We start from the raw sequence: 19602 nt of genomic DNA, 5'->3' as shown, positions 1-19602 counted from the left end.
TAAGATGAACCGCACTTACGAACACGAACTGAGTGCATAGAAGTGACTTGAACAACAGAACTAGGCTGTTTGCTAGTTTACTCCTCCTCCTCTCTTTTTGAGACAAGGTTGTCACTAAGTTTCCCTGGCGGATTCAGAACTCATAGATTATGCTAGCCCTGAACAGATTCAAGAGCAGAAGGTCTCATTGCTACATCACCCTCTCTGCAAGGGCAGGGCCCGGGGAGTCTCTACCGGCGCAGGTCTGCGCTTGCGCAGTCTGCACCCGGAAGCGCGGTTTCGAGAGCCTATCCCATTCCGAGACAACAACCCGATTCAATATTCTTCCTTATTGCTACTACCCATGACTAAAAACACACGGAAACTTCTAGAGAGTGTAGAGACTCCTTTTCATCTCTTTTCTTTTGACGGCTCTGCCGGAGGCGGCTCGGCCCGCAAGTTGCTAGGACGGGGGGGGAGCGGGGAGCGTGGGGGGGGGGGCAGAAATGTGCTGCGTTGCTATGACGACGCAGGGCGTTCCGGAAAAGGGATGGCCTTCCGACGCCAGGCGGCAAACACAACTTGTGGGTACAGCGGCCGGTGTCGTGCACTCCTACAGTGCAGTCCTAGGACTTTGCTGAAAGAACCGTGGGAGCCCCGCCCCACTCGCGCCCGCGGAGCTGGGTCGCGCTGACCCGCCCGCAGTCTGTAGGGAGGCGGAGCCTGACTTTCCCGGGCTGGGCCCTGACTCTGACCCACCCATACCCCATCTCTGTCATGTCAAGTTATCTTAGAGGGCTCCCCAAAGAAAGGAAACCACGCCAGATGAATTCTGAAATTCAGTCTGAACACAAACACTCAAGAGATCTCTCTGTTCATTTGCTTTGTTTTGCCTACAGAATTATGGACAGCTTGAAAGTCTGAACACGATTTTGATTTGTTTTTGAATTAATTTTTTGGAGGATTAATAGTTCTGAGAGTGATCCCAGGCATTGATTATTATGTCTCTCCACAAAGTGTCGGACACTTCGCTGACCTCCCCATCAACATCTGAGTCCAAACAGGCAAAACTCTATGTAGTCAAGGAGGCAAAAGGTAAACTTAAGGATGCCGTGGACAGAACCATTAGGGCTACTGAAAGAATTTGCAATCCGTTCTCCCTTTCTCCTTAGCCAGCCTGAACACTCACCAAGTCAGAATACTGTTTCATCTTCATTTAAATACTAATAGCTATATGAAGTTTGGTTGCTTCTTCTCTGACTTCAAGGGAGCTTTAAAAACATAGTTATGTGGATAAGAAAAACATAACTTAGTTCAATATGCCTATTTGTATAAGATTCAAGATGTTTTTTGAGATTCCTTAAGATTTCCATCCTTGGGGCTGTGTCTTGGAAGGCAGAGGCAGGTGATCTCTGTGAATTTGAGGTCAGCCTGGTCTACATAGTAAATTCCAGGCTAGTGGGAGCTACATAGTGAGACCCTGTTTCAAGAAAAATGTAAAAAGACGTAATGATAAATGTAGAACCTGTACCAGAATAAGAATCAAGGCAGTCACCGTCTCACTCTTGCTCATCAGACTGAGGCTATCTCCAGTCTTAAGGTCACAGAGCTTTTTGGGTTGTTTCTTATTTATATTTTGCTACAGTTCCATCATCAACTCAAGGAGGTACGGATTCAACTCAAGGACTTACACTAAGCAAGCACTCTATCCTGAGCTAGCTACCTATTCACTATTTATGTTGCAGGGCAGTGGAGGGGTTGGGGCTTGGGTTGGCTGTACACTCACTCTGTGTAACCCAGGCCTTTTACTTTGTATCTCTCTGCATGTTCTCACATCCCCCTTCCACTCTTCCCTCCACCCTTCTAGCTACTCCTGCTTTAAGTATTCTTTGTAGCTGGGCTCCTCTGCTAGAGGCACCCTTCTTGTTAGAAACACAGGATACTGCTGAGGCAGTCTGGGAAACTTTAACTCCCCGGAACACTCCATTAAAAGTTTGTCTTTCCTAATACTTCCTTAGGGCTTCCTGAGCTAAAGGAGAAAAAATCCATGGTGAACCACCTCAAACCCCTTCCTCCCCTTCAGAATGACTACAGAATCCCCGAGGAAGTTCTTCTCTCTCTGAACTATGCAGCTAATGCCGGTCCCTGTCCTGAAAGCTTACTGCCTGTGAAGAAACCTAAAGCCCCAAAGGTTTGTATATACATACCTATCATGTTTGGGGTCACAATCCCTTTTTTAAAATTCACTTTGTTAAGTGTTTGGTGAGCAGAAGTTGTGTTCAGATGATCTTTTAAAATGCATATTTAAATTAAAAAAAACCGTTATTATTAGTTCGTGTGTGAGTTTGGGCTCAGGGTCAGAAGACAGCTTTCAAGGTCTGCTTTTCTCTCTCCAGCATGGGCTGGGGGTGGGGGGAGCACAAGTCATGCATGGGGTTGCAAGCTCTTTCAGCTGCTGAGCCATCTTACCAACTACAAAATTCAAAATTCAGATCTTGCTGAGCATGGTGGCTGGCACTGATAGTTCTATCACGTCAGAGGCCGAAGCAGGAGGATTGCCACAAGTTCCAGGCTGACTGGGCTATACAATAAGATCCTGTCTCAAAAACAAAAACAAAAACAAAAACAAAAACAAAGCCAGGGGCTGGAGAGATGGCTCAGCAGTTAAGAGCTCTGACTGCATTTCCAGAGGTCATGAGTTCAATTCCCAGCAACCACATGGTGGCTACCAACCATCTGTAACAGTATCTGATGTCCTCTTCTGGTGTCTCTGAAGAGAGTAACAGTGTACTCACATAAAATAAATAAATAAGTAAATGTTTAAAAAACAAAAAAACTAAAGTGAAAAACTCTCAGGTCTCTTGAAGCGTATGTTTCCATTGCTTAATATTTCCATTAACCTGTTTTATGTAAACTTACCAGAGGTATTATTGATGCTCTCTCAATGTTCTATCTTTGCCCTTCTTTACGCATTCTGCTCCTCTATAAAGCATCTAAATGCCCTGATGTAAATAGTCAAATAAGTAACACTTCTTCACCCAGAGTGCCCTCTACTGGACATTTGTGTTTTTTGCTTTTTTTTCCCCCCACAGTGTGCCCTTCCACGTCTTGTAGATCATGTCTGGCAGCACCCTATTCGAAGGGATAAATTCAAATACCTGATTGATCATCCTGTCTCCCTAACAGGAGCTGGAAGGTAAAGGTGGAAGAGAGTGGGGTGCAGACATACAGATAGAATTATTTTCTCATTTTGTGTGGCAGTTTTGGGAGAAGGCAGAATGGCCTCCAGGTGTGGGGGAGTTGGCTTTTAGAATTAGTAAAAAGGCCAGAGGTTCTCTGGAAGTGGAGGCTGTGCTCCGAATTAACTTTGCTAGGTAATTAAGATTTTTAGCTATCTTCAATAGGAATCTCTAATATTGGACTTATTACTAGACCAGTCCACGATTGAGTTAGAATAACTGGTCACATTGAAGAAAAGAGAAAAATCATTATGACTCTATTAAATGACTAATCTTACTAAGTCAGAATACATAGTCTCTGATGTTCTTTTTGCCATAAAGTTAAAAAGCTTGAAGCAAGACAGCTTCACCAGTCCAAACTGGAAAAATGGCAAGCAAGGATGGGTTGAAAACATGTACCCAATTTAGCTTCCTTCTCACTTCAGTCAGGGCACTGAGCCAACTCACCTGTCAGCTTGTCACACGAATTAGCCATCATGCTTCTGCAGTGTTCTGTGGAGAGAACCTATGTTTTCCCTTCCCTAATAAGGTAGCTGTTTAGGATCAAACCATATGCTAATAAGTAGATCCTTTTAAGATACTATAAGGCATTTATTAAATTCTTTGACATCCAAATTTCAAATTTCTAAAATAAAAGTATGATTTAAATAGTGTGCATGGGAATGCACTAAATAATATGCACAGGGATATAATTTTCCCCTTCTTTGTCTTTTAAGAAGTTAAAGTTTTAAAGTTCCACAATACCTTGTCCTTGAGAATTAATAATCTGTTGACAAAACATATCAAATACTTGACTGTTATAGTCAGTATTAATGTAACATGGGCAGTGACAATTGTTTCTCTTAAAAAGCGGTTGTAACTAGAAAGCTTGAAAGGTTATTAATAGTAACATGTGCATAATTTATTTATTTATTAACTTAGAAATAAGAGAATTTATTTGCAGCAATTTATTAAGTATAAGTCCTCAAGAATTCACACCCTTATGTGGAAACAAGTAGTAACTGAGGACACTAAAAGGAAAGAATTTTACATGCACAATTTTCAAGAATACTAAAATATTATCTTAAACCATAACTGTTTTGAATATATAAAGAATGCGATTATATATCAACTTTAGGGATGGAGCCAAGAGAGAGAGAAAGAGAGTGCCAGTGAGGATCAGGTTATACTGGTCTTTATTCATAAACAACAATAAAACAAATAGAAAGTGAAATGGGATCGCATTTATTCACACACTCACTTCCCTCACCTCCAGTCTGGTATTTGTCGTAGCCTGGCTTCAATGGCTGCGCAGGCATGGCCCATGGCATTTCCTGCTGTGCTTCGGATCCCCACTGGAGCTTTGGTCCAGAGTTGGGGTGTCTGGAATCAGTGGGCTGGCTCTGGGGATGAGTGGTCTCAATGCGATCAGCTCGGGATCTGACCGGGTTTTAAAGTCTCTTTCAGCTCAGGCATCCAGCATTACTTTACCTGACTTTGGGCCTTATCACCTTCATTCACACACTCCAGGCTTGGGTTCCATGGTAACATTTTAGCCAATCAAAATTGAGGTGTTCACTTAGTCAGGGCATTTACCTTATCACATTTCACACACACACACACACACACACACTCACACACTCTCTGGGCTGGGTTACATTTGTCATTTCTTTTCTATTGCTTACATTTATTTCCATTCCATCCCCTGGAGCCTCAGAGAAACCAGAGCTACAGGTCTAGGTATTCCAGAAGGCTCCACAGGCTTGCAAAGCTGGGTTCATATACATTGTGTAGTGCGTTTTTGTGGTAGCTTTTCCATGTACAGTATGTATTTCGTTGGAAGATGCACTCTTTTAATATTGGTTTTAATATTGACCTCAGGCAGTAAGCCTGTAAGAGTTCCGGACTGTGTGATTATGTAGGGTCATTCCGCTACCACTCTCCCTCCAATATTTTATATGTGGGGTCAGGTGCGTGCTCCAACATGTTGTAACATGTGTGGTACCAGAAGTGGTTTCCTCTGCTAACACAGCAGGCCGTGTGAATCTGCTCAGTAAGCTTTGGGTTGCCCTGATGGGGTCTGAGTACAGGTTCCGGGGATGCATGGTTATGATAACAATGATGAAACAAAGTAAGTAGTTTATCATCCATATTGGGTCACAAATAGCATACAGCATAGGGTCTTAAGCAAAACATGCAATTTTCTGGTTCAAATAGCTTATTTGTAGTCAATCTATCATACAAAATTCCAAATGATGATGCACTATCAAAGAATATTTTCCTGAAAAATGTATTAGCTCTCGCCATGCAGCTAAGGTCATATCTCCGTCCGGAGTCATTGTCTCTTGACCTCCTGAGCGAGGGCCTTCTTTTTGTCATATTTCCTATAGTTGCTTCTAAAACATATCAAAGACACTTTTAATAGCATAAAAAAAGATGATCAGAATGCCGGGGCCTAGCAAACACAGAAGTGGATGCTCACAGTCAGCTATTGGATGGATCACAGGGTCCCCAATGGAGGAGCTAGAGAAAGTACCCAAGGAGCTAAAGGGATCTGCAACCTTATAGGTGGAACAACATTATGAACTAACCAGTACCCCCCAGAGCTCGTGTCTCTAGCTGCATATGTATCAAAAGATGGCCTAGTCGGCCATCACTGGAAAGAGAGGCCCATTGGACTTGCAAACTTTATATGCCCCAGTACAGGGGAATGCCAGGGCCAAAAAGTAGGGGTGGGTGGGTGGGAGGGTATGGGGGACTTTTGGGATAGCATTGGAAATGTAAATGAGAAAAATACCTAATTTTTTTTAAAAAAAAGAAGAAGATGATCAGAAATATGAGGAACCAAAATGTTTCTTTAACCCAGTGCCAACATGAGTACACTGGGGTGCATACAAAGTCTAGGCGTGCTAGTCTTCTGATGGTGTCCCACAGGCCACATTTTGTTATCTCCTCATTCCAATTTTTATTATTATGGTGTTGGCTTCTAATAGGCCAACCAAGTTATGTACACCATTGGAGTCAAAGTAATGTTTTTCCTCCAGGGTTAACTTAGTCATGATTGTTGTATTATCCATTGTGGCCTGTGAGCAGTTTATCATTAGATAACATCTGCCTGTTAAATTAAAATATGCTTCAGAAGTGTTAGACATATGTATTTGCTCCTAATTTAAAGGTGGCTTCAAGTGGTGTGTATATAGAGCTATTTGTCGTGTTAACTGATGACCACAGAAAGTGATCATCTGGTATTATGAATTCATTGCCTAGTTTCTGTGGTATGGCTTTAGTGTGATATCCTGGGTATGTGTTGTCCAGGAATGCCTGTATTAGGTGTATCTCACATATGCCTTCTGTGCAATATGATCCTCTTTCATTATCTAAATAACGTTTAGAAGTCTGGGGTCCTTCTTCCTAGTCCTGTTGTAAAAAGGGTATCTAATTCTCTCTCTACTGCTAGATTACTTCTATACATTTGGCACATAATTAAGTTATGGTTCTAAATTAACTATGATATTTCTGTTTATATTGCTACTTAAATACTTGCATTTCTGTATTCATGGTGTTTACCATGATGTGGAGAGAATCTATGCTTCTTGACAGTGCGTGGAGTGCCTGGCCTGTTTTCTTATTAATTTGCTGAATATTGTAGATTTCTGCCTTGCTGGGTGTGACTACTGCTTCTGCTACTGTTCCTCCCATCAAGCCTCCTAATAATGCTCTGGCCATAAAAGAACCAATAGCCAGTGCCTGTAGGGGTTTTCTGCTGAACTTTATTTGGGCTGCTGTATTGATATGATATGGTATCTATTTCTCCACTATAACTTAGGAGGTTTAAAGGCTTATAATGAGATGGAAATCTGGATCTTCCTGATCCTAGGGGTCAATATTATTTCTATTAGTGGTTGTCTATAATGTTCCATCCTCAAGGCCATGTCTGATACCCAATCCTCCCAGTTGGGCCATTGTTGTGTTTCTATTCTGGTGGCCCATCTTAAGTCAGGGTAATAGCTTAGCTTGCCAAACCAGGGTAGGTTCCGGAAGCTTGCTACACATAGCCAATTTGTCTGGTTCCATGTCCTCGGAGTTCTGGGTTCAGGTGGTCATATAATTCCCTGGCGCACCTATTTCCCTATGGTTTAGGTAGAGGGGGTGTGCCACTCATAAGTGGCTAAGGTATAGCAAATTCTGTACATTGGGTCCAGTTCATACTTGGACCCAGTTTACATGGTTTTGGTGGTGTTATAGGTAAGGAAGTTTCTTTTCCTTCTTCCTCTCCAGGCTCATATTCATAGTCATATACCAGTTCTTCCCATGTTAATGCTGTAAGGTTGAACCACCTGCCCTCTGCTTCACCTTCTAACCCTATGTGTATCAAAGTGCTTGTATATAATTGATGAAAGGTTGAATTTATAGCTAAATCACAATCAAATGTAGAATCTGTCTCTATTCCTATAGTGGTTGTTTTGTAGACTCCTGTAACAGTAAGTGTATTCTGTCTAACCTTTGATGGTCTATACTAATAATTATTAAAGAGTGCTCTAACACTAGAGGCATTAGGCCACACCTCATCAGAAAGACATTTTGTGGGATTTTGTTCATATCTATTTGTATTTATACTATCTTTTTGATCTAGCATATAATTTTTGTTAGGGTAGTATGGTGCTACCTGTTGTCTGAAGTGTTCACAGCCCTGGAACCAGAAATAAGTTACTTGGTCCAGACGTTGTCTATTCTTAGTTGGTGTGGTGCCCATATTCTATCATCTGCCCACCATCTGGGTATTTTGTAGAGTGGGTCTAGAACTTTAGGTCTATAGGCAGGCCATGGTATTTGTGGTTTGGGGGTGATGGTTGAGGGTGGAATTGTACTCACAGTGCTGTTGCCAGGTGACATGTATTCTAGTTCTGGGGTGTTTAACACTGAAAATGATAATGTAAGAGCACAAGCCAATGGGTGACATGTGGTTAGTGACATGCATAGCGCTATTCCTCTAGTTGCACCAAAAAGTGAATAGCCCATAATCCACTAATAAGTATAGGGTTAGCAATAACAATGTTATTTCCAATTCTTTCTTGTATTTGATCCAATTTTTACAGTATTTAGCCAGCAAGTAGTATAGTTGGTTATCAGGCTAGTAGTACTATGATTATATATTTGGTCACAGGGAAACAACAATAATAAGGATCACTGTATATGTTAATGCTCTCACACACACACATACACACACTGTCAGCGTGATGCCAAGTCCTCCAGTTTGGTTAGTTGCAGTCCTCCCTTGCTGTCTGTGGTCCACACGGTGTTTCCAGTGCCGGATGCTATGATTTTTGTCTGGGTTAGTTTATCCTTGTGCCTCTGAATGTAAGCATAGGGTTTGATTCTATTTCTAGTTTTTTCATCTGGATAATCTATATCTGTCTGTGTACTGAGGACTTCCTCAATTGGAGATTGTCTGTTGATTCTAGGTCTGCTATTTAGTTCAAAGATAGCTTTTGCCAGAGCTTCTGAGAGTGGACTATTTTTATGTGCCATTAATTTTACTTTAAGTAATCCATTAAATCTTTCAATACTGCCTGCTGCTCTTGGGTTATAGGCCAGGTGGAATTCCCACATTATGTCAAGATTTTGTGCTAGTCTCTATATAATTTTACCAGTAAAGTGGGTTCCATGATCACTTTGTGTTAGTCTGGGTATACCATAAGCACAAATCCATGACCACAATGAAAATCTTACTAATTTTTGGTCTGGTTTGGGCCCTGATCTGGCCATACCTAATCCTGTGCAGACATCTACTTTTGTGCATGCATACTGTTTCTTATACTCATTCAATGGTCCTGTGCAATCAATTGAGGTGTGTGATTAAAATATAGTCTATGAGTGCCTATTCCATGGTAATCATGCTGAAATCTGGTTTTGGTTGCAGGGCATCCCTCACATTTCTGTATAGCATTCTTAACTTCATTCCGTGTTACGGCTGTGTTCCTTTGAGTGGACCATTGGTATGTTGCATGGCTTCCTGCACATCCTAGGAATCTGTGTATCTATTCTATTTCTTCTCTTGTAATCTCTGCCTGTCTGGAAAGAGTCACTCTGGTCCATCATCTCTTAATTTTAAGTTTTGTTGGTCCTGTCTGTTCACTTTGGTAATGTGCCTCAAGTTTTATCGCCATACTTGCCAGCCTGTCTGCTTAGTTATTATATTTGTTTTGGTGGGCATCTACATGACATAGACTTAATTCTTATGTCTGTACTGATTTGAGTCATCTCCATCCAAGCTTCTTTAGACCATAAGTCTTTTCCATTGATTTTCCATTCTGTTAATTTCCATTTTCCTGACCAAGTTGCTATTCTGTTGGCCACACATCAAGAGTCTGTAAAAAGGTGTCTTTTCCATCCTTATGGGACTGTCCGGCTGCCAATAGGGCTGCTATCACTTTTGCATGCTGCCAATATGGCTGCTGTTGCTTCTGCCTGTTGTGCTGATTTGCTCTTTCCTTCCTCTATTAGTACCATTCCATCTTCTGGTCTGAAAGCTGCTGCTTTCCAGCACACCATGTTGCTTTTAGTGGTGGCTGAGCTGTCAGTAAACCAAGCATTAACCAGTGAGGGCGAGTATTGACCTGACCACCATGTTCCTATGGGTATCTGTTTCTGGAGAGGGGAAGTGTAGAGTGTGATTGGTACCTGGCTTTTGTTATTCGATGCCAATATGTGCTCTGACACAATTAGTACCGTCCCCTGTGCAGTCAGTCAGGTTTGCTCCTCGAAGGAACTCTGAGAGGTACCATTTCCATTGGAATACCTTTCCTTTCATCCTCAGCCCTGCCCATGCCTCTTCTGGTGCCTTTACCCATTCGAGAATGGGCATGATGGATCGGAGTGCCACCGGGTTCCATCTTAGGATAGCATGGCATGTGCAGAGTGCTTCATAGGCAGTCCATATTGGGTTTTCAAAGAGTGAATACTTGGCGTGTGGCCAAGGGAAGCATTTGCAATAAAAGCCAATTGGTTTATTCTGTGGTTGTTTAACAAATATATTCCAACTGCATATCCCTTTATGAAGAGATTATCTATTATCACTGTGTTATCTGCATTTATGTAAACTAAATTACTAAATTGCTCTCTATATTCTAACATCATTTTTACTGCTTCTCCCTGTGGTGGTCCCCAGGTGAAGTCAGATGCTTTTCTCACTATGCTGTATAATGGTTGGAGCAACAATTGCAGGTATCGTATATGTTGCCTCCGATACCCAAATAAACCTATTAACTGTTGGGTTTCTGTCTCATTCTGAGGTCTTGGTAAGTTTCTTAATTTGTTAATTCTTGGGGGATGGATGGTCCTCTAGTCGACCAGTGTACTCCGAGGAATTTAACTTCCTTTGCTGGTCCCTTCACTTTGTCTTTATTAATGTTCCATCCTTCATTTGTTAGATGTGCAATTAAGTTTGCTACTGTTTTATGTAGTACTTGTTTATCATTTTCTATCAAAAGAAGGTCATCTATATATGAAAAGATTGCTAGTTCTCCTGGTGTGTGGAATGAATCTAAAGCCCATCTCAGTGCACTGTGTGCTATAATTGGGCTGTTTTTGTATCCTTGTGGAACTCTAGTAAATTGGTATTGTTTTCCTTCCCATGAGAATGTGGTGATTTCTCTGGAGTTGGGGTGTAAGTCTACTGTGGCAAACCATTTGGGCGCCACCTGCCTGATTCTCAGGAATCTATCTTCTACATCTGGCAATTGTCCAGGAATCTGCTCTGATAGGTTATTTATATTCCTGTAATCTATTTACTGTGACTCTCCATTTGCCATTGGGTTTCTTTACTGGCCAAATGGGGCTGTTGTAGTTAAAGCTTTGTGTTGGTTCTATAATAGCTTCTTTTAATAATGTCTCTTTGGTGTCCTTTAGTTCCTCCATCCCACCTTTTATTGGGTATTGTGATGTGGAGGAGGGTGGTATTTTAGGTAATTCTACCTGTGGAATTTTGACTGTGGCCAATAGTATTTTTGGTATTCTTTTTTTTTTTTTCCAAGACAGGGTTTCTCTGTGTAGCTCTGGCTATCCTGGAACTCACTTTGTAGACCAGGCTGGCATCGAACTCAGAAATCTGCCTAACTCTGCCTCCCGAGTGCTGGGATTAAAGGTGTGCGCCACCACGCCTGGCTTGGTATTCTTTTATAATTCAAAAATTTTGGAAATAATTTGTGTATTGTGAGTAGTTGTATGATGTTTTCTGGGGCACTGTACAAATCGAAATCTAATTCATAATTAATTTAGTTATAGGGGTTCTGACTCTGCCTCCAACTCCCTCTACTTCTATGTGGCCTTTAATCTTGTCTGTATTCAGGATCTGTCCTTCATCCAGGGTATATACATTAATCTCACTACCCATGTCCAACAGCCATTTGACCACTTTGGTGGTGCTATTGGGTAGTATAATGGGTAGAGCTACTCTGGGATTTGGATATTGTGTCCCTGAGGTTGAAAGGGATGTCCTCACACTCTTAGGTTTTTCCTGGGTGGCCTCCTGTTCATAGGTCTTGCCCCTACACTCGGCCCTTGGTTGTTGAATCCTGGGTGAGGGGGACCCCGGCCATTGGGTCCCCCCTGCCCTAAAAAAAAAAAAAAAGGTCTGTGAGGAGCTTGTCCAAACAAGAGTCTGGTGGGATTCCATGGTTGGCTTGGTCCTGAGCTAACTGGGAGGTTGGTATTCTGTCTTCCAAATGGATATATATACATATATATATATATATATATATATATATATATACACACACACACACCACACCACACACATATACATATATATGCACACACATAGACATATACACATACATGTATATATAAATATGTATATAAATATTTATATATATATTTATATTTGAACCGTCTCTTTACTCCATTATATTTCTTACTTTAATGGGTAGGTACTTTAGTATAACCTTCTCTGAGTCTAACTCTCTGCATGATTCTAAGAAGTCCATGGCATCTGCCGCACTTGGCATCCTTGCAGTGGTCCAGCTGGGGTCATCCCTGGATGTTGTGGAGCTTCTTTACCGGATTTTCCTAAACTGGGCCAACCTTGGTGCGTGTAGCCGCCTGCGGCCACACTAACTGGGCTCCTGAGTGGGAGGCCAGAGCTGTATGGGAGAGTATGAGAGGAATAACGAGACCAAGACAGATTTCTGATCAAGGCCCAAAGTTTACTAAGAGTCTGTGCTTATAAAGGGGGGAGGCCCATCTCCTGCCACACCAGGCTTCTTGATGCTTTGTTGCTAAGTAGTCTGTCAGAGCTTTTAGCATTAGGTCGCCAAGTCCACAGGTTGTTGGCTATCTCAGGAACATCTCAGGAAGACAGGTTCAGCCTCTCAGCGTAGTGCTTCTTGGAGAAGAGCAGCGGCAGGTGACAGAAAAATAAAGCCATCTAGGTCAGAAGGCTCCACCCCAGGTGGTCTCATTCTCAGTAGCAGCAAGGTCTGAATCAGCCTCCTTCAAGGCAGGGGGAGGCCACAGGTGCTGCCTGTGGGTCAGGAACCTGGTTGTAGCTGAAGTGGAGTACTCCTAATTTCCTTGCTAACTGAATTGCTTTCTGTAAACGATTCCATTTTGCTGAGGCCTCCAACTGAGTTACATCTAAGAAGGGGAATGCCTATCTCCAAGCTGCAGCTATCCAATCAAGCAGTGAATGTGTATCTCCCCTGGAGCTGTCTAACTCATGTTCCAGAGCTTCTGATACGGTGGGATTTTCCCATGACATTTCTAATTTTGTGCATCTCTTTGACCTGGCCGGCAGATCAGTCAACGGGGTCTGCAAGAGAGAGAGAGTGGTATGGAAGGGGCAAGAGACTTGAAGAATGGAGGCAAGACAGGTTGCTGGTCAAGTCCCATTTATTGAAAAACAATTAAGGGCACATAAGCATAAGCTAAGCCTTATGAGTGCAGCTGGAGACACTAAACCACAAGTGACTAGCAGCTGGGGGCACTAAACTGCAAGTCCAGGAAATGTCTGAAAAGAATGAGATGTTATCAGAGTGTGCTCAGCTGTGGTGGGCTGCTTGCAAAAACCGCATGCTAGGAAACAAGTCTCTTGGCAGGGTGGAAAAATACCAGCCTGCAAGTAAAGGGCGGGAGATGGCTGCAGAGTTGATAGCCCCTTTCTCCTAGGAGACGGTTCCCAACATCTCTTGATCTGGTAACATTATTATATCTGCTCCCTTCTCCCACAGTTTCACTATGTAGCATATGCATCCTTCATGCCATTTTGGGCATAATTTTTTTCTAATTTCATTAAGTTCCTGTGGGGTATATGCTCTGGTTCCTATTATTACCTTCTTGGGGCTGGTGTGTCCAGAAGCTCCAAAGCACAGCATGAAATGCCGAGGGCCTTGCCTGCGCAGCCATCAGAGCCAGGCTACGACATATGCCAGACCGGAGGAGAGTGAAGTGAGTGTGTGAATGAATGCAATCCCATTTCACTTTCTATTTGTTTTATTGTTGTTTATGAATAAACACCCGTATAACCTGATAAACTGGCACTCTTTCTCTCACTCTTGGCTCCATCCCTAATCCCAACTTCCCCAAATTGCCCTCCAACTGCCAAATGAGCGCTGTGGTATATCTATCTGTGCCTATATTTACACACCCCTCCCAGAAATACACATCCCAACCAACAATAAAGTAATGAAATATTTTTTGAGATATGGTCTTATTGCCTAGCTTTTGCTAACCTGGAGCTTACTGTGTAGACCAGGCTGGTCTTGAACTCACACAGGTCTGCCTGCTTCTGCCTCCCAAGTTCTGAGATTAAAGGCATACCTACCTTGCCTAAGTAAGAATGTAGTAGATGTAGAATTGTGTATAATTGTATATATTTACATAAAAAGAGAGGGAGGATATAAAATGCCTGCTTTTCCTTGACATAGACACAGCATTCACATGGCCAGCTTCACAAAGACTTCACACACACTTTCTGTGAGCAAAGGAAAACCTTTCTTTTATTAAATTTCAACATGACATTTTCTTTTCTTAATTTTTCTTCTTTTCTGTATATGTGTATGTGTGTGTGTGTGTGTGTGTATATATATATATATATATATATAGAGAGAGAGAGAGAGAGAGAGAGAAAGAAAGAGAGAGAGAGAGAGAGAGACTCACTCACTTTGTAGCTTTGGCTGGCCTCAGGCAAGGATCCACCTGTCTGTGTCTCTTGGGTGCTGAGACTAAAGGTGTGTGCTAGCATCCCATGCTCATTAGGATGTTTTCATACACGTGCCATTTGGCTTTGTTCTGTTAGTCCTCCTTCTGCGGTGCCCTCTTTCATGCTTTGGGTGTTTCTATCTAATAAAAATTTTAAAATGTGTGCAATACTACTTACTGTTTTTCTGTTATGACCTCTGCACGTGACATATTTGAATGCAAACGACCCAGGTCACTAATGTGACTACATTTACTTATGCTTTGTATTATTACACATATTTGTTTACTGCATGTCTGTGCTCTACCACGGTATGCATGTGGGGGGCAGAGGAGAACTTTCCCGAGTCGGTTTTCCCTCCGCACTGTGGATTCTGGCAGTCAAACTCAGCTTGTTCAGTAATTGCTTTTGCCACTGAGGCATCTTGCGTACCTAAATAATCTTTTAAAAATATTATTTATATTTTATTAGTATTGTGCTTTGTGTGTTGATGTGTGTGTCACAGCCTTCTTGTGACGGTTAGATTCAATGTTAGATCAACTGGACAGTATTGTGCAGTTGATTCTCCTCTTCCACCTTTATTTGGGTCCCACTGATCAAATGCATGTCGTCAGGCTTATGTGGCAACAGTACCCACAGAAGTGTCTTGCTGGCACCCAGAATTTTTTTTTTCTGAGAGACCTAACAGAGGAGCAAGATAATTATTCAAAGGAAAACAAGATAACTAGACGTGGATGGAAAGGGAAAGGACACCTGGCCAGCAGAGCCCACCAGTGTCCTCTGTAGCATCAGCAGTGCAGAGGAGAGAGACAGTGGACCATGAGCATAAGTCAGGCTAAAGTCTACTTTAAAGTTAGACGGAGGGATGGAGACATGAAAACATTAGAAGTATATAGGACATACCCTAGAGACCTGAGAGCCCACATCAAAAGTAATGACAAATCTGACTAGAGATTTGCACGAAATGATAAGACTGGCCACTGTCCTGACCTGGAGGCAGCTATAGAATTAATTGGCATTAGCAGTAGATTGGGTATGGAGGGCAAAGGATAGGGAGGGATTGGGTCTCAATGCTGAGATTTTGAGGGCAGTCTAGCAAATAGAGGAGGGTGAAACAGACTGCAGATCTGATGGCTTGGCCAAGAAAGAAAGTGTAGCCCAGTGTCCAGATGCTGCCACTGATATGCAAACCCTGTGAAAGTCATTCAACCCCAACAGGGGTGGAGACCCACAGGTTGAGAACCACGGATGTAGAGGACACAGCTTTGTGGAGCATCTCTAGAGGGGTAGACAGATGATTCAGGAGTGTCATAAACACGGGGAGAATCCAGGAGACTGGTTTCAGACAGAAGAGTGGTCAAATCAGGAAAGTATTCTAGGTAGTGGCAGAAAATGGATGAGATTGCCTTTGTAAAAAGAAGTCTTCACTAGGTCTCTGAGGCATGGTTTCAGAAGGGAAATGATATGCCTTCTGGGAGGTAACATTGGGAAGGTTGATATTTAACAGAAAGACATAGATGATAGATTCTAGCTGGCTACTGAAAGACCCACAACGTGAGGACTTCCCCACGTTCTGACTCAGGAGAGGCAACACCCCAAATCACACAAGAAATGGTCTTGCTGCAAACTGCAAGAGGACTTTTATTCAAGAGCGCTCTCAGGCCCACGGTCATACACCTCGCAGGGGTAGAGGACTGTGGCACCCTGAGTAGCTGGATAAGGGGGTATTTAAAGGAAGAAACCACAACTCAAGGAAGTGGGGAGGGCTTTGTTGGAAAATACCAAAGATACCAGTTAAGAGTCCCAAGGAAGTGCAAAGTCACAAGAGTCACAAGGAATACCTGGTAATTGTTCCGGTTATCTCTCAAGACAGTTTTTAAGAGCCCCTAACAATAGCACATTTGCATAGCGGGTTTCGGCAATGGTCAGGGTGACTTTCTTTGAATGAACACTCTTTGAACCCAGGAAGCTGGTGGGTAGAGGAAAGTTGCTATCTGTTTTATGATTAGCATACCTTGGAGCATTAAGTCACAGAGGTCACATTCCCAAGCCTGGGCCTAAAGACCTAGAATTTTGTTTTTACGTTATACTTTCACTACATCAGAACGCTATAACAGCAGTGCATGGTGAAGGGAAGATTGTCAGAAGGGAACAGTCATGTTATGAATGTTCTGGCTAGTCTCTGTCAGCTAGGCCCAGACTAGAGCTGCCTTGGAAGGTGGACCCCAAGCTGAGGAATCACCTCCATCAGACTGGCCTGTGGGCCTGTCTCTGGGCATTTTCTTTTCTTTTTAAAAAAAGATTTATTTATTATATGTAAGTACACTGTAGCTGTCTTCAGACACCCCAGAAGCGGGCATCAGATCTTATTATGGATGGTTGTGAGCCACCATGTGGTTGCTGGGATTTGAACTCAGGACCTTCAGAAAAGCAGTCAATGCTCTTAACCGTTGAGCCATCTCTCCAGCCCCTGTGGGCATTTTCTTGGTTAGCAGTCCTCGCTCTGGAAGCAGTGCTATGTCTGTGCAGGTGTCTGTGTTGTATAAGGAAGCAGGTTGAGCAATCCATGAAGAACCAGCCAGTTAGCACAGCTCCTCTCTAGTCCCTGCCTCAGCTTCTCTCAATGATGGTCTGAAACCTGTAAGCCAAATAAGCCTTTTCCTTCCCTGGGTTGGTTTTGGTCAGTATTTTATCACAGTGGAAGAAAGAAAACCAGGACAAGGAGCGTCATAGTAGGGCAGTGGGCGTTTTCTACAGAAGCTTTCAAAGGTGGAATGAGATTCCGGGGTAGTGGACCAAGATGGACTCCAGCATAGAACTGTCAGGAATGACTGTGGGGTAAAAGCTGAGTCATTCCAGGTGGAAGAGGAGGAAAGAGTTGGTGACGTGAGTGGGAAGCTTGTGATGGTGGAGAGGACGAATGTGATGGGCTCCTGACTCATGCCCAGTCTTCCATGAGTTGGGGGGTGGGGGGTGCTGGTCAGGTGTCAGCAGGTTCACCCTCCAAACTTGGATTCTGGCCCCGGGGGTTGGTCAGAGGGGGATCCATCCAAAAAGCTGCTGCTGGATGCTAAACCCAAGGTCACCAACTAGGTACGCAGCTGCAGATTCCAAAAGCTGTGTGGGAGTCTCACCCTGTTCTTCAGTGTCCTACCCAAGCCAGGGCCTGTTCTGCCCGCCTTGCTTGCTTCCTCCCCTCTGCACGTGAAGTGATGCCATCATGATTTAAGCTGCCCCGCCCAGAGAGTTTGTACCAAGTGCTGTTCTACCTTAATTAGGCAACCTTTACTGGAAGCCTGCACATTTCCAGAGGGGTTGTAGGCATAAGCTGGCCCGCGGCCTACATGAACCGGGTATTTCTGGAAGGCAGGTTGGGGCCGAAAGAGAAACTAGATGGCAAGAAAAGAATGATGAAGCCAAGACAAGTTTTTCTCTGGTCAAGGCCCGAGAGTTTACTAAGAGACTGTTCGCCAGGCTGTTGCTTATTCAGGAATGTCTCAGGAAGACAGGTTCAGCCTCTCGGCAGGTAGCAGAATCCCAGGGCAGCTGACACTTCAAAAGAGGCCAGCCAAGTCGGAAAGCTGCACCGCAGGTGGCCCTACCTCAGTGGCGATCAGGTCTGTACCAGCCGGCTTCAGGCTGGGGGAGGCTACACAGAGGAAGCTGGGCCTGGCTGTGAGTTCGGGCAGCTGGGACCCCATACGTGTCCTTAAATGGCAGTGATGCTAAAAGTGAAGGGGCAGCCCAGTGGAATGAGACTGCTGCCATCCCAGAGTTTCCCCAGGCAGCTCAGGCATCGTTGCTACAACTGAAATCTCAAAAACTATTGGGTTGGTAAACTGCTCTCATTCTAACATAAATCTAATATAAATCATCATTCTAACATAAAGGGCTCACCTTCTGACACAGAGCGGTTGTAAGGACCAAAGGACTTGTATTCATCATAAATCATACTTCTGTTTCCCCACATCTCAAAATAATTTTAAACAATCAGATACGCAGGGGAAACGAGGCAATGAGAGCAGGTCTGCTGCCCTGACTCTTAAAACCATATTTTTTCTTAATTTTTAAGGGATATTTCTTTCCTGTATGATGTTAAATACGTGAAAGGAGAGGCCGTGGAGAAAAAACTTTGTCCCCCAAACAAGTCAACACAGTCACAAAGCAGTGCCATGGTGCCTCATAAGGTAAGTGGGGAAGAAGACTTCTCAAAGTGTTCCTCTAAACGCTAAAGCCACACCAGACTGTAACAGCAGCCCGCAGGGCTCCACTACCTTCAGATACTTCTAGCTATTCCTCTACAGTAGCTAGACTGGGCAAAGGTCAAAGGTCTTCTAAGCCATTTCCCAGACCACAATGAAGTGCTTTGATGAGTAAGGATTTCCTGATTTCACAAGTACAGACTCAGGAAAGACTAGATTCTCCCTTCTCATGGAAAATTCAGAGTTGTAGATGATGATTTGGTCTCTCCCCTCTGCTTTCTTTCTCCTCCTCCTCCCTCCCCTCCCTCCCTCCCTCTTTCCTTCCCTCCCCCTCCTCATTTTGAGTTAGGGTCTCTCTACATAGCCCCAAATATCCTGGAACTTGCTATGTAAATCAGGCTAGCCCCTAAACTCCCAGAGATCTGCCTACTTCTGCCTCCCAAGTGCTGAGAGCATTTCTCCTGTTATTCACAGTGTGGGTCAGACCAATATTTAATTACTTTATTTTACATTATTCCTTTCATCACAAGCCTTGGCAGTAACATTAAATTTCCTGGTGTGCTTTTTCTCTTCAAACTGTACATTTTGCAACTCTTTCTGCCCTACTTGCTTTTTTTTTTTTTCATCATATACCAGCATAAGAATGATTACTAATAACCATGTGACAGAGTCAACTAGGCTGTCTTGAAATCTCCTCCACCAAAGAAATTAGCCAAGAGCTATCTACAGAGGCTGTCTGGAAACCTATTGAGTAGAACACAATTCATCATCTTGTAACCCACAATTTGACTTTGAGTCCTTCTTTCTCTGCTCCCAGACACCTCTTCCTCAGAACTCCTCTCCAAGCCAAGGCTGGTCCTTGGCACTAAATAATTCAACATGACAACAATATACTTGTATGAGGTATTATAGTAACCCAGAGTCAGTACAACATAAATAAGAGATGTACTAAACTGTTCTATGTAATGCATTAAATCAGTGGTTCTTTCTTTTTCTTGATTTCTCCTCT

At 43.1% G+C, this 19602-nt stretch overlaps 1 protein-coding gene across 3 annotated transcripts in view; it reads left to right on the top strand.

Annotated features, from left to right (window-relative positions):
- Window positions 1-232: 232 nt before the first annotated feature.
- Window positions 233-19602, top strand: part of Axdnd1 (axonemal dynein light chain domain containing 1) — a 90762-nt gene continuing 71392 nt past the window's right edge. Inside the window, exons 1-5 of one of the 3 annotated variants that reach the window (XM_030243577.1) lie at window positions 233-376; window positions 879-1074; window positions 1998-2170; window positions 3072-3175; window positions 18464-18578. In XM_030243577.1, the coding sequence (XP_030099437.1) occupies window positions 981-1074; window positions 1998-2170; window positions 3072-3175; window positions 18464-18578 (486 nt within the window). In that variant the 5' untranslated portion in view covers window positions 233-376; window positions 879-980. Of the gene's footprint in view, window positions 377-493; window positions 564-878; window positions 1075-1483; window positions 1646-1997; window positions 2171-3071; window positions 3176-18463; window positions 18579-19602 lie in introns of those variants that run through there. The other 2 variants (NM_001346967.1, XM_030243584.1) reach the window with 2 other exon arrangements.

Source organism: Mus musculus, chromosome 1, assembly GCF_000001635.26.
Source record: "Mus musculus strain C57BL/6J chromosome 1, GRCm38.p6 C57BL/6J".
NCBI classification, from domain to species: domain Eukaryota; kingdom Metazoa; phylum Chordata; class Mammalia; order Rodentia; family Muridae; genus Mus; species Mus musculus.
Note: the sequence above shows the minus strand (reverse complement) of the source record. Positions and strands in the feature narration are given on the sequence as shown.